This window comes from Oncorhynchus mykiss, chromosome 5 (genome assembly GCF_013265735.2).
Source record: "Oncorhynchus mykiss isolate Arlee chromosome 5, USDA_OmykA_1.1, whole genome shotgun sequence".
NCBI classification, from domain to species: Eukaryota; Metazoa; Chordata; class Actinopteri; order Salmoniformes; family Salmonidae; genus Oncorhynchus; species Oncorhynchus mykiss.
In genome coordinates this window covers 6,780,766-6,794,744 of record NC_048569.1, presented here as the reverse complement: position 1 = coordinate 6,794,744, position 13,979 = coordinate 6,780,766, and the positions used below count along the sequence as shown (strand labels likewise).

Below are 13,979 nucleotides of genomic sequence, written 5' to 3'. Positions count from 1 at the left end.
TGAAAATGAATGAATTATATATTTTTCCTGTTGATGGCTACGCTGCTGAATGTGTCTGCCAGGGAGTACTTGGCCTACAGGCTATGGTTCATTATTATAAAGTTTATAGACTGATCGCGGTTATAGACTGATCTAGAATATAGACTGATCACGGTTATAGACTGATCTAGAATATAGACTGATCTAGAATATAGACTGATCTAGAATATAGACTGATCGCGGTTATAGACTGATCTAGAATATAGACTGATCGCGGTTATAGACTGATCTAGAATATAGACTGATCTAGAATATAGACTGATCTAGAATATAGACTGATCGCGGTTATAGACTAATCTAGAATATAGACTGATCGCGGTTATAGACTAATCTAGAATATAGACTGATCGCGGTTATAGACTGATCGCGGTTATAGACTGATCTAGAATATAGACTGATCGCGGTTATAGACTAATCTAGAATATAGACTGATCGCGGTTATAGACTAATCTAGAATATAGACTGATCGCGGTTATAGACTAATCTAGAATATAGGCTGATCGCGGTTATAGACTAATCTAGAATATAGACTGATCGCGGTTATAGACTGATCTAGAATATAGACTGATCGCGGTTATAGACTAATCTAGAATATAGACTGATCGCGGTTATAGACTAATCTAGAATATAGACTGATCGCGGTTATAGACTGATCTAGAATATAGACTGATCTAGAATATAGACTGATTTAGAATATAGACTGATCTAGAATATAGACTGATCTAGAATATAGACTGATCTAGAATATAGACTGATCTAGAATATAGACTGATCTAGAATATAGACTGATCCGGATATAAAATAATGTGAATAAAAAAATAAAAATAAAATTGTCAATAGGAAAAATATATAATAACTCACAATCTACAGCTGTCCTTTAAGTGGACCACAACACATGAAATACTTAATTATGCTTAATTAATAAGTGACAACAAATATTTTAAGGTAACTTTATCCCATTACTCAACAATATGAAAGCAGATCCAATGAACTGGATCAATCTTCCCATAGATCTTAGTTAGAATAAACCTCTTCAGAATGCTTTTATGTTTGTAGGTAATACCAATTACCCCACCAAAGATATTATTTAGAGTATACTCAGTCATGACAAACTTTTACAAGGGCAAATCGAATGAATAGGACATCTTTTACACCTAAGTCAGAGGGAGATTTTTAACCTTCCAGACTTAAAGGCACTAAAGAGGAACAATTTGGGTACATATTGAAGATGTGCCTGCTCACTCCTAGAATATTTTGAGGTGTATTATCAAAGGATAAAGCTACGAACATTAACTTCATAGTATACAGTATGGAAGAAAATGAAAACTTATATCACTCGCTAAAAAACACAACAGTATGGAACAATCCTTGGATAGCTTTTCATTATTTTTTACAATTTTAAATTCAACCTTTTTATTTAACTAGGCAAGTCAGTTAAGAACAAATTATTATTCACAATGATGGCCTAACCCAGCCAAACCCTACCCTGGACAATCCCGGAAGATGCTGGGCCAATTGTGCGTCACCCTGTGGGACTTCCAATCACGACCGGATGTGATACAGCCTGGATTCGAACCAGGGTGTCTGTAGTGACTCCTCAAGCACTGAGATGGCAGTGCCTTAGAGTGGCCTAAAACACACTTGCTTCACACTTGCTTAAAGTCTACATTGAAAACGTAAGGTATAGCAACTGTCAATGACTTGGTAATGGGAAATAAATGTCTTTCCAAAAAAATAATTCAAAAGCAATTTTAAGACTAACAAATGTAGATATTTTCAAATACAACTTAAAAGTTTCATATCAAGACATTTAAATTTTCAATCTTTTGGACATCAGAGAAATCTTTAAGGAAACCTAATTTGAGTCAAAAAAAATAATATATTTTCATATGATCAGTAAAATGTAGAAAATCTTGCAGATCCAACTGATAATCTCTTTAGAAAATAAATATAAACTACTGGAACCAAAACTTCTAAACAACTGATAGTGGTACAAGATGGAAGGAATGTTGGAACACAACTAATGATATAACAGTCATCGAATATGTACGCTTTATCAAATCACATTTTATTGGTCACATACACATGGTTAGTAGAAACCCCACAACATCATAAATATATATGGACTTTCCCAAGTGAGGCTTTTAATGAGTCACAGTACTGAAGAATGAAAACATTTTTGTCTTGTCTTTTCATAAGAGGTGACAGTACTGAGACTGGCCACGTCCTGGGAGACCCTCGACGGAGGGACCACCCAGACATGCAGGACACAAAGAGCATGTCCTCTGTTCCTTTCAACCTGGTCCGGCTTCTCACCCACGTAGCCATGCTACTAGGAGCCAGAAGTAACCCACAGGTACACCGCGGCAAATCATACTAGAGGGACCTATGGATTTGTGTGATTTAAAGGGACAGTTCACTCAAATGTGTTTCCTTACCTTTGAAAGCAGTCTATGGACAGGGAGAGACAGCAGATACTTTTTTTCCTCTATCATTTCTTGTCCATAGACTTCAATTAAGGAATTATCCCTGGCTTTAAGTTGATAGCCGGCAGATTTGTTTAGCTGTGACGTGACATTTTGCTTCTTACAGTACACCTGCCTTAGTGGCAGTGGCCCGTTCAGAAACCCCTATCTCTTTCCCGTAGTCCCTACCCTATTCAGTGGATAAGGAGCTAGTCCCTACCCTATTCAGTGGATAAGGAGCTAGTCCCTACCCTATTCAGTGGATAAGGAGCTAGTCTCTACCCTATTCAGGGGATAAGGAGCTAGTCCCTACCCTATTCAGGGGATAAGGAGCTAGTCCCTACCCTATTCAGGGGATAAGGAGCTAGTCCCTACCCTATTCAGGGGATAAGGAGCTAGTCCCTACCCTATTCAGGGGATAAGGAGCTAGTCCCTACCCTATTCAGTGGATAAGGAGCTAGTCCCTACCCTATTCAGTGGATAAGGAGCTAGTCCCTACCCTATTCAGGGGATAAGGAGCTAGTCCCTACCCTATTCAGGGGATAAGGAGCTAGAGTCTACCCTATTCAGTGGATACGGAGCTAGTCTCTACCCTATTCAGTGGATAAGGAGCTAGTCCCTACCCTATTCAGTGGATAAGGAGCTAGTCCCTACCCTATTCAGTGGATAAGGAGCTAGTCCCTACCCTATTCAGTAGATAAGGAGCTAGAGTCTACCCTATTCAGTGGATAAGGAGCTAGTCCCTACCCTATTCAGGGGATAAGGAGCTAGTCCCTACCCTATTCAGGGGATAAGGAGCTAGTCCCTACCCTATTCAGTGGATAAGGAGCTAGTCCCTATCCTATTCAGTGGATAAGGAGCTAGTCCCTACCCTATTCAGGGGATAAGGAGCTAGTCCCTACCCTATTCAGTGGATAAGGAGCTAGTCCCTACCCTATTCAGTGGATAAGGAGCTAGTCCCTACCCTATTCAGTGGATAAGGAGCTAGTCCCTACCCTATTCAGTGGATAAGGAGCTAGTCCCTACCCTATTCAGTGGATAAGGAGCTAGTCCCTATCCTATTCAGTGGATAAGGAGCTAATCCCTACCCTATTCAGTGGATAAGGAGCTAGTCCCTACCCTATTCAGGGGATAAGGAGCTAGTCCCTACCCTATTCAGTGGATAAGGAGCTAATCCCTACCCTATTCAGGGGATAAGGAGCTAGTCCCTACCCTATTCAGTGGATAAGGAGCTAGTCCCTACCCTATTCAGTGGATAAGGAGCTAATCCCTATCCTATTCAGTGGATAAGGAGCTAGTCCCTACCCTATTCAGGGGATAAGGAGCTAATCCCTACCCTACCCTATTCAGGGGATAAGGAGCTAGTCCCTACCCTATTCAGTGGATAAGGAGCTAGTCCCTATCCTATTCAGTGGATAAGGAGCTAATCCCTATCCTATTCAGTGGACAAGGAGCTAGTCCCTACCCTATTCAGGGGATAAGGAGCTAATCCCTACCCTATTCAGGGGATAAGGAGCTAGTCCCTACCCTATTCAGTGGATAAGGAGCTAATCCCTACCCTATTCAGTGGATAAGGAGCTAGTCCCTACCCTATTCAGTGGATAAGGAGCTAGTCCCTATCCTATTCAGTGGATAAGGAGCTAGTCCCTATCCTATTCAGTGGATAAGGAGCTAATCCCTACCCTATTCAGTGGATAAGGAGCTAGTCCCTACCCTATTCAGTGGATAAGGAGCTAGTAGAAGGAGTTGGTTCCTAGTGTCTTATCCCGGTCTCTCTTTGTCTTCGATAGGCCATTGCTGCTATCATCAAGCCCCGAGTCGCTGACCCCAGTTCGTTCCTCATGGGTCACCTGCTGAAAGACATGGAACACGTGATTAGGTTTATGGGGAAGGGGAGAGATGACACAGTCAATGCCATCCACCTGATGATCAGTAGCCTACTGAAGCCTCACCGTCGTGGTAAGGCCCAGTTAAATTTTTCATTTTTCACCTTTCGGTTACTGGCTCGACCCGCTAGGCTACCTGCTGCCCTGCCATGTGACTTTTTAGCCAAATCAACAAATTAACATTTTACAATGGCCATCTCAGTCTCCGGGACTTGAACCCCGTTGAAAACCTGTGGACTGAATTAAAGAGGGTAGTCCATAAGAGCAGATGAAGAATATCACGGATCTGGAGAGATTCTGTATGGAGAAATGGTCTAAAATCCCTTCCAATGTGTTCTACGATTTCATAACGTTTTAGAAAAAGGCTCAGTATCAGGGGGTGGGTGCTGGAGTATTGAAAACAGGGGTACCAATCATTTTTACCCTTATTGTTTTTCTAGATTTGTTTTATTACTTTTTTAATTTATTATCTCTTTCTTTGAGCAATTGTATTAGTATCGAATATAATTTTCCCCGCAAAAAAAAGTGTATAATATATATCTCAGTATTTGTAGTATTTATTTTCTACAATCTTTTCTTGTCGATATTAAGGGAGGTGATAATAGGTCAAGATGTGTCCGTTGGTTCTGGTTCTTGTTGTCAGTGTTTGTCACTGGAATCAGATTATGTACAGTTTAAACTTCTCTCCTCAGGGTGTGCTGATAATCATCTCTCTACCAAAGAGGCCAGAAACGACTGGGAGATGACAGTCGGTAATGAAATAATCTCCCCTCAGCTGAAGGTAAAAAAAAAAACATGATACCAGAAAAATCACCGTTTTTACTGCCTTTTTATGAGCCGAACATCAAGGACAGATGTGTTTTTTAAATTCATATAATTCCCAGTTCTAATTGCAGGATTGGGTTGGTATAAGCGATAATTATTGTAGCTCTGCCTTGTTTTCCATATTGATTTTATTAAGGTTGACAGAATTACCTAGAAGTCAGGGTTGGGCCCGGAATTCAGAGGTTTGTAATTGACTCCCATTCAACTCATGAGTTGGAATTCAAATTGAAAATCGACCACACCCCACCTAATTCAGTATTAGAATTTGAGAAAAGATTTTCTGCGGTTGGTGAAGTTCATCACTGACATCCTGGAACTACAGAGAAATCTGGTCGAAGACCTGTCGGAATGTGACTGATCTGTCCCACGGCACCAATTCCTAATATTGAGTTGCACCACCCCCTCCCTTTTGCCCCTCAATTTGTTGGGGCATCGACTCTACAAGGTATTGAAAGCATTCCACAAGGATGTTGACTCCAATGCTTCCCACAGTTGTGTCAAGTTGGCTGGATGTCCTTTGGGTGGTGGACCATTTTTTTATATAAACGGGCAACTGTTGAGCGTGAAATACCCAGCAGCATTGCAGTTCTTGACACACTCAAACCGGTGCTCCTGGCACCTACTATCATACCCCGTTCAAAAGGCACTTAAATATTTTGTCTTGCCTATTCACCCTCTGAATGGCACTGACACACCATCCATGTCTCAATTCTCTCAAGGCTTTAAAATCCTTATTTAACCCGTCTCCTCCCCTTCATCTACACTGTTTTGAAGTGGATTTAACAAGTGACCTCAATAAGGGATCATCGCTTTCACCTGGATTCACCTGGTCAGTCTATGTCATGGAAAAATCAGGTGTTCTTAATGTTTGGTATAATCAGTTTATAGATCTCATTTGTTTGGCTTCTTTTTGAAGGCCTAAGGGTCAAGTTGAGGGTTAAACTAATGCACTCTGGGAAATGTTGTATTTTCCCCATATTGAACACAAATTTAAGTGGTTAATGGAATATAATAATTTTGAATATTTGCATACAGGTTTTGTTTTTCTTGATCATTTATTTTAAGTTGGTCCTGAAAATCAATTGTTTCAACAATATTTCATATGCATGTATGAACGACGTGTTTGGTGTTTTTCTGTACACGGCATAGACAACACCTAATATATAGACAATATATATGTATAGACAACACCTAATATATAGACAATATATATGTATAGACAACACCTAATATTTGTATAGACAACACCTAATATATAGACAATATATATGTATAGACAACACCTAATATTTGTATAGACAACACCTAATATATAGACAATATATATGTATAGACAACACCTAATATTTGTATAGACAACACCTAATATTTGTATAGACAACACCTAATATAGAATAGAACAGGCATTTGAATTTCACTGAATTCAATTATATTTCCTTTTAATTCAAATTCAAATTGTAATTCTATATCCTGTTTACTACTTCAATACAATAATTACATTTTAATTAATGAGACATTCTGAATTCTGAATTGAGCCCAACCCTGCTAGATGTACATAGGAGACAGGTGTCAATTTGGAATTGTGGTTCAATTACCCCGCTGGCTGTCTCCTCCTATCACGTCTCCAGGACCTGGATCGGCGGCTGCAAGAGGTGAATGCCTTCATCAGGGATGACTCAAGGTTGTCCTCCAACCCTATCATGAGGGTGTTGTCTCCGGAGCCACGCCTGTTCCTGACCTCGCTGCCCCACAACTCCCAGATCCACAGTTCAGCGGTGTGGAACTGCAGGGAGAGGGTGTCCCTGCTCAGCCTCACCCGCATTGTGGAGCAGAACAACGGAGAAAACACCCTGCCAGTGCTCTGGAGGTTCCTGCACAAGGTAAGAGGTTTATTTCACCTTTATTTAACTAGGCAAGTCAGTTAAAAACTAATTATTATTCACAATGACGGCCAAATCCTCCTCTAACTCGGACGACACTGAGCCAATTGTGCGCCGCCCTATGGGACTCCCGATCACGGCCGGGTTGTGATACAGCCCGGACAGAACCCGGGTCTGTAGTGACACCTCTAGCACTGCGATGCAGTACCTTGGACTGCTGCATCACTCGGCAGGCCCGGCTATGTTATGTAATTGAGAGCAAATGAACAATGAAATAAGGCAAAGCTTGCTCAGTGATGACAGATTAAAAGCCTGTCGTGTTAAATGGTGAACAGGCCTCATTTGTATTGTTGGGCTCTGACTTTCTTTTCAATCACAACCTTAGCTGCTCAGCATGTATAGGCCTTATACGGTTTTCCCTGTCAGTAGGTCTATGCCTTGTGATTGATTGCAGTCTGTCAGCAGATATTTTACTGAGCCCTGTGATTGGTTGCAGGAGGCAGAGCTGCGGTTGCTGAAGTTCATCACTGACATCCTGGAACTGCAGAGAAATCTGGTGAAGACGTGTCGGAATGTGACTGATCTGTCCCACGGCACCATTGCCAAATTCCTCCAGAGACAGGAATCAGGTACGATAACACAGGTGTCAAACTCATTCCATGGAGGACCGACCGAGTGTCTGCGGGCTTTCACTTCTCGCTTGTACTTGATTGATCAATGAAGGTCACTGATGAGTTAGGGAACTCCCCTCATCTCGTTGTCTGGGGTCTTAATTGGACAACCTCACCTGGTTGTCTGGCTCTTAATTGGACAACCTCACCTGGTTGTCTGGCTCTTAATTGGACAACCTCACCTGGTTGTCTGGCTCTTAATTGGACAACCTCACCTGGTTGTCTAGGTCTTAATTGGACAACCTCACCTGGTTGTCTAGGTCTTAATTGGACAACCTCACCTGGTTGTCTAGGTCTTAATTGGACAACCTCACCTGGTTGTCTGGCAAATTAATTGGACAACCTCACCTGGTTGTCTGGCTCTTAATTGGACACTAATTGAAAGAAAATAACATAAACTAACAGACTGCCCTCCAGGACTGGAATGAGTGTGCTGTATCTTCTGATTAATGCAGTGTTTCCCAGTCCTAGTCCTTGGGACGCAAAGGGGTGTACCTTTTTTGGTTTTGCCCTCCCACAACCTGATTCAACTTATCAAAGGCTTGATGTGAGTTGTGTTAGCGCTAGGACTAAACCAAAACCACTCGGGTCCAAAGGACCAGGACTGGGAACCACTGAATTAGTGGCATTGAGACCAATCTTAACTTTAGATGTTTGCGAATTACTCATCTTCCTGTGCAAATATCCTATGTACGTTATTTAAAAATCTACGTGAACGTTTAAGTAAGCCAGGCTTATCAACTATTCTGTAAGCATTCCGTAAAACGTGTCCTAAGGGAATTGGAGGAGATTCAGTCCGCATTCAATCCGTATCGCGGAAGATCTGCGCTACAATTTGAAGGTCACATGCCAGTTTACAGTGAATGCAGTCTCCGCGACCACGGGAACATTGCCTTTAATTGTTAATCACGCTACTAGAGCAGATCTTAAGCACCACGGATTAAATAGAGGCCAAAGTTTGTCATTGGTTTTGTCTTTGTCCATCTTTCCACAGTTCCGCTGAGAGCCTGGCATGAGAAACGGATCAACATCTTCCTGACAACATGGAATCTGCTTAGGGGCTCGCTGGCAACCAATGGTAATAGCACAGATAAAGCATCATATACCATTTGTGGTCTAATAGTGATCTGGTAACCTCTGTATATAGCCTCGCTATTGTTATTTTATTGTTGCTCTTTAATTATTAGTTATTTTTAACTTCAGTTTTTATTTTAGTAGATACTTTCTTAAAACTGCATTGTTGGTTGAGGGCTTGTAAAGGAAGCATTTCACCTGTTGTATTCGGCGCATGTGACAAATAAATATTTGATTTGATATATAATTACATTTTCAGTACATATTTGTTAACGTTTTTGTCAAACAACGGCAACCTTAAAATAAAGCGTGTGTTGGGCACTCGAGAGATCCTAGGGCACAACTTCCTAGTGAACCCAAGCATGTGAAATATTCCCACTTCCCACTCTCCTAAGTATCTCAATAATTCAATGATAACCCCCCCCCCCCCCCTGGCTCTGCTATAATGAGTTAAAGCCGAATCGTGTTCCCATAACATCAGAAACAATGTGTTTGTTTGGTTCTGTAGGAGAGATTAAGATCCCTGTTGAGTTCTGCCGGAAGGATCTGGACATGACCAGTGACTTCCAGGTCCTGTTGCCACGGCGTCAAGGTCCTGGTCTCTGCTCCACAGCCCTGGTCAGCTACCTCATCGCCCTGCAGAACGAGCTGGTCTACTGTGTGGACAAGCACCTTGGAGAGGAGACTAGGTGGATGCATGTTGTACTAATTTGGTGTGAAATAGGGGTCAGCAACATGCGTGATTCTTTTATTTTTTTTTCCTCAAGTTTTTTGTTATATATTTTTTTTGTTTTTAGGTACAAAAATACTAAAATCACCAGGAATTCACAAAAAAAAGAGACATGGTCCGTGTCTCAATGTAATCGAGGTCTGAAATTATTTTATTCAAATGCAATCTATTATTGGACTTAGCGGTGGTCAAGTTGGAGTGCACTAATTATTATAATTATGTTCCGTTCCCCCAACCATCCGCTTCGACATAAATCATCCCGCTGCTTGCCTTGCTACCCTGATGTGGTCCTAGTACACATCCTGGCATTATGTCAAGGCATATCTGTTTTGAAATACCCTAGTGCTTTGTTACAATATCCTAGTGCTCTGTTACAATATCCTAGTGCTCTGTTACAATATCCTAGTGCTTTGTTGCAATATCCTAGTGCTTTGTTACAATATCCTAGTGCTCTGTTACAATATCCTAGTGCTTTGTTGCAATATCCTAGTGCTTTGTTACAATATCCTAGTGCTCTGTTACAATATCCTAGGGCTCTGTTACAATATCCTAGTGCTCTGTTACAATATCCTAGTGCTCTGTTACAATATCCTAGTGCTTTGTTACAATATCCTAGTGCTTTGTTACAATATCCTAGTGCTTTGTTACAATATCCTAGTGCTCTGTTACAATATCCTAGTGCTCTGTTACAATATCCTAGTGCTCTGTTACAATATCCTAGTGCTCTGTTACAATATCCTAGTGCTCTGTTACAATATCCTAGTGCTCTGTTACAATATCCTAGTGCTCTGTTACAATATCCTAGTGCTCTGTTACAATATCCTAGTGCTCTGTTACAATATCCTAGTGCTCTGTTACAATATCCTAGTGCTCTGTTACAATATCCTAGTGCTCTGTTACAATATCCTAGTGCTTTGTTACAATATCCTAGTGCTCTGTTACAATATCCTAGTGCTCTGTTGCAATATCCTAGTGCTCTGTTGCAATATCCTAGTGCTCTGTTACAATATCCTAGTGCCCTGTTACAATATCCTAGTGCTCTGTTGCAATATCCTAGTGCTCTGTTGCAATATCCTAGTGCTCTGTTACAATATCCTAGTGCTCTGTTACAATATCATAGTGCTCTGTTGCAATATCCTAGTGCTCTGTTGCAATATCCTAGTGCTCTGTTACAATATCCTAGTGCTCTGTTACAATATCCTAGTGCTCTGTTACAATATCCTAGTGCTCTGTTACAATATCCTAGTGCTTTGTTGCAATATCCTAGTGCTCTGTTACAATATCCTAGTGTTGCATTTGAGTGAGGGGAAATACATAGAGAACAGCACATTGAGACTGAAGCAGAAACTGTTGATAGCAGCGCCATCGTTTCAGGCCATTTTGTTGACTTCATTTTTCTTCCCCCCAGCTTTAAAGTGAGCCCGGCGGACCTAACGGACCTGCATGTGATTCAGTATGATCTGGAGAGGGACCTGCTGCCGCTGATCCTGTCCAACTGTCAGTACAGCATGAAGCAAGGCAAGGAGACGCTGCACGAGTACGACCTGTCCAACATCCAGCAGCAGATCCTCTCCCGCTTCTTGCAGGGCAGGCCCATCATCACCCTCAATGTGAGTGCCAATCGCTCAGTTGGTAGGAGCATGGCGCATCCAACACTAGTGTCGTGGGTTTGATTCCTGAATGGACGAGGTATACTGACAGAATATACTGTATGTTAACTGTCAGTCAGTTTGGATAGAAGGAACGTTAAATGACCATATGTTCACCAGCGTTGGTGTCAATTTAATTCATTCATTTAAAAAAAACAAGTACAGTTATTTTTTTAAATAGACACAGTTAGCAATATTTGACATTTCAAACGGAATTCAGAACCAACCTTGATGCTATAAATATTGACTTTTATCAGCTATTCATGATGTCCGTTATTGGTTTCTACAGGGAATCCCAACACTGGTGAACAGACATGATCGAATTCATGAAATTATTCTGAAGGACATGAGAGGAAAGATTGAACAAGTAAGTCACGTTAAAATCTATAAAAACGATAAGTTAGCCGTGTCTTCTCCCCAAAACGTTCACAAATGATGAGTCACCATTTTCAGAGGATTTTATTTATTTAAACTTTATTTAACTCGACATGAACCAGATGAAGCTTTCTTTACCTTTTTAATGACATTTTCTGCAGATCTGAAGGAACCAGATAGACTTCAGTAATATAGTGATGGCTCCACATTGCCACAAATATTGGATTTGGGTTAGCCACTGTCATATTCTGTCTAGTTCTTTCAGATCTAAAAACACTGGGAAAGAGCTTGTGCTTTGTCCTCTCTACTTTGGAGATAGGGGTTTTGACCTCTCTACTTTGGAGATAGGGGTTTTGACCTCTCTACTTTGGAGATGGGGCTTTGTCCTCTCTACTTTGGAGATGGGGCTTTGTCCTCTCTACTTTGGAGATGGGGCTTTGTCCTCTCTACTTTGGAGATAGGGCTTTGTCCTCTCTACTTTGGAGATAGGGCTTTGTCCTCTCTACTTTGGAGATGGGGCTTTGTCCTCTCTACTTTGGAGATAGGGCTTTGTCCTCTCTACTTTGGAGATGGGGCTTTGTCCTCTCTACTTTGGAGATGGGGCTTTGTCCTCTCTACTTTGGAGATAGGGCTTTGTCCTCTCTACTTTGGAGATAGGGCTTTGTCCTCTCTACTTTGGAGATAGGGCTTTGTCCTCTCTACTTTGGAGATGGGGCTTTGTCCTCTCTACTTTGGAGATAGGGCTTTGTCCTCTCTACTTTTGGAGATAGGGCTTTGTCCTCTCTACTTTGGAGATAGGGCTTTGTCCTCTCTACTTTGGAGATAGGGCTTTGTCCTCTCTACTTTGGAGATGGTGCTTTGTCCTCTCTACTTTGGAGATAGGGCTTTGTCCTCTCTACTTTGGAGATGGGGCTTTGTCCTCTCTACTTTGGAGATAGGGCTTTGTCCTCTCTACTTTGGAGATAGGGCTTTGTCCTCTCTACTTTTGGAGATGGGGCTTTGTCCTCTCTACTTTGGAGATAGGGCTTTGTCCTCTCTACTTTGGAGATAGGGCTTTGTCCTCTACTTTTGGAGATGGGGCTTTGTCCTCTCTACTTTGGAGATAGGGCTTTGTCCTCTCTACTTTGGAGATAGGGCTTTGTCCTCTCTACTTTGGAGATAGGGCTTTGTCCTCTACTTTTGGAGATGGGGCTTTGTCCTCTCTACTTTGGAGATAGGGCTTTGTCCTCTCTACTTTGGAGATAGGGCTTTGTCCTCTCTACTTTGGAGATTTGTCTTTGTGTCTCTAGGTGCCTCTGCCCTCGCGGGCCCTGTCGACACTAGTTGGAGAGCTGAAGTCGTACAATGAGGTGTGTGAGGCCCTCTCCACCGTAGAGGTGGCCCTGGGGTTCCTGGCTATGACCGGGGGAGAACCCCACATGGAGCTGGGCAGCTACCTGGAGGAGGTGCTGCAGATGGGAGATCAAACAGCTCCACACATCCTAACGGTCAGTCTTGTTGGCCTCCATTGTCAAGTCGTCTCCAATAGGCGCCGATCTTTCATAATAGCTAGGGCACGCGTTACATTTAGTCTGTAATAAACGTGATTTCGAGTGCACGCATAGATTGCCCCTCTGCTCATTTCACAGTCCAAACACAAGTCTGTCCCTTTATTATAAAAGTAGCCAGTGAATTAAATCAATGAGTTAAGATTTTTATTTTAAGAACAAATTCTTATTTACAATGACGGCCTACCAAAATGCCTCCTGCGGGGAAGGGTGCTGGGATAAAAAAAAATGTTTTCAAAAATTATAATAATATAGGACAAAATACGCATCACGACAACGAGAGACACCACAGCACGACATAAAGAGAGACCTGAGAAAACAACATAGCAGATAAGACACACAACATCAAAAGATCAAGTTACATTTGTGGAACAATACCAAATACATTTTTTGTTACATCTCCTGTGCATTCTAAATGCAGACGGGGCTATTGGTGATATACTGTACATTATAATCTGCCATATTTGGGTCATTCCACCAATAGAGAGCCTTTTGGGTAGTGTAATTTTGTCCCCAAAAAAAGTTTTATATCATCTAATTGTAAAATGTATGTACGCTTTGGATAAAAGCATCTGCTGAATTATATTATTTAACATTCTGTCATAAACCCCCTTACCTCCATTATCCCACCTCATTTGCACACACTGTATATAGACTTTTTCTATTGTATTATTGACTGAATGTTGGTTTACTCCATGTGTAACTCTGTGTTGTTGTTTGTGTCACACTGCTTTGCTTTATCTTGACCAGAGGTCGCAGTTGTAAATGAGAACTTGTTCTCAACTGGCCTACCTGGTTAAATAAAGGTGATCTGGCCTACCTGGTTAAATAAAGGTGA

At 41.5% G+C, this 13,979-nt stretch overlaps 1 protein-coding gene across 3 annotated transcripts in view; it reads left to right on the top strand.

Moving 5' to 3' along the window:
* LOC110524942 (E3 ubiquitin-protein ligase rnf213-alpha) overlaps positions 1–13,979 on the top strand; it is an 84,769-nt gene that overhangs the window by 65,429 nt on the left and 5,361 nt on the right. For all 3 annotated transcript variants that reach the window (XM_036976679.1, XM_036976680.1, XM_036976681.1), the window contains 10 exons: positions 2,239–2,395; positions 4,295–4,463; positions 5,083–5,171; positions 6,844–7,095; positions 7,592–7,724; positions 8,761–8,844; positions 9,349–9,529; positions 10,979–11,180; positions 11,509–11,586; positions 12,884–13,081. In XM_036976679.1, the coding sequence (XP_036832574.1) occupies positions 2,239–2,395; positions 4,295–4,463; positions 5,083–5,171; positions 6,844–7,095; positions 7,592–7,724; positions 8,761–8,844; positions 9,349–9,529; positions 10,979–11,180; positions 11,509–11,586; positions 12,884–13,081 (1,543 nt within the window). The remainder of the gene's footprint in view (positions 1–2,238; positions 2,396–4,294; positions 4,464–5,082; positions 5,172–6,843; positions 7,096–7,591; positions 7,725–8,760; positions 8,845–9,348; positions 9,530–10,978; positions 11,181–11,508; positions 11,587–12,883; positions 13,082–13,979) is intronic.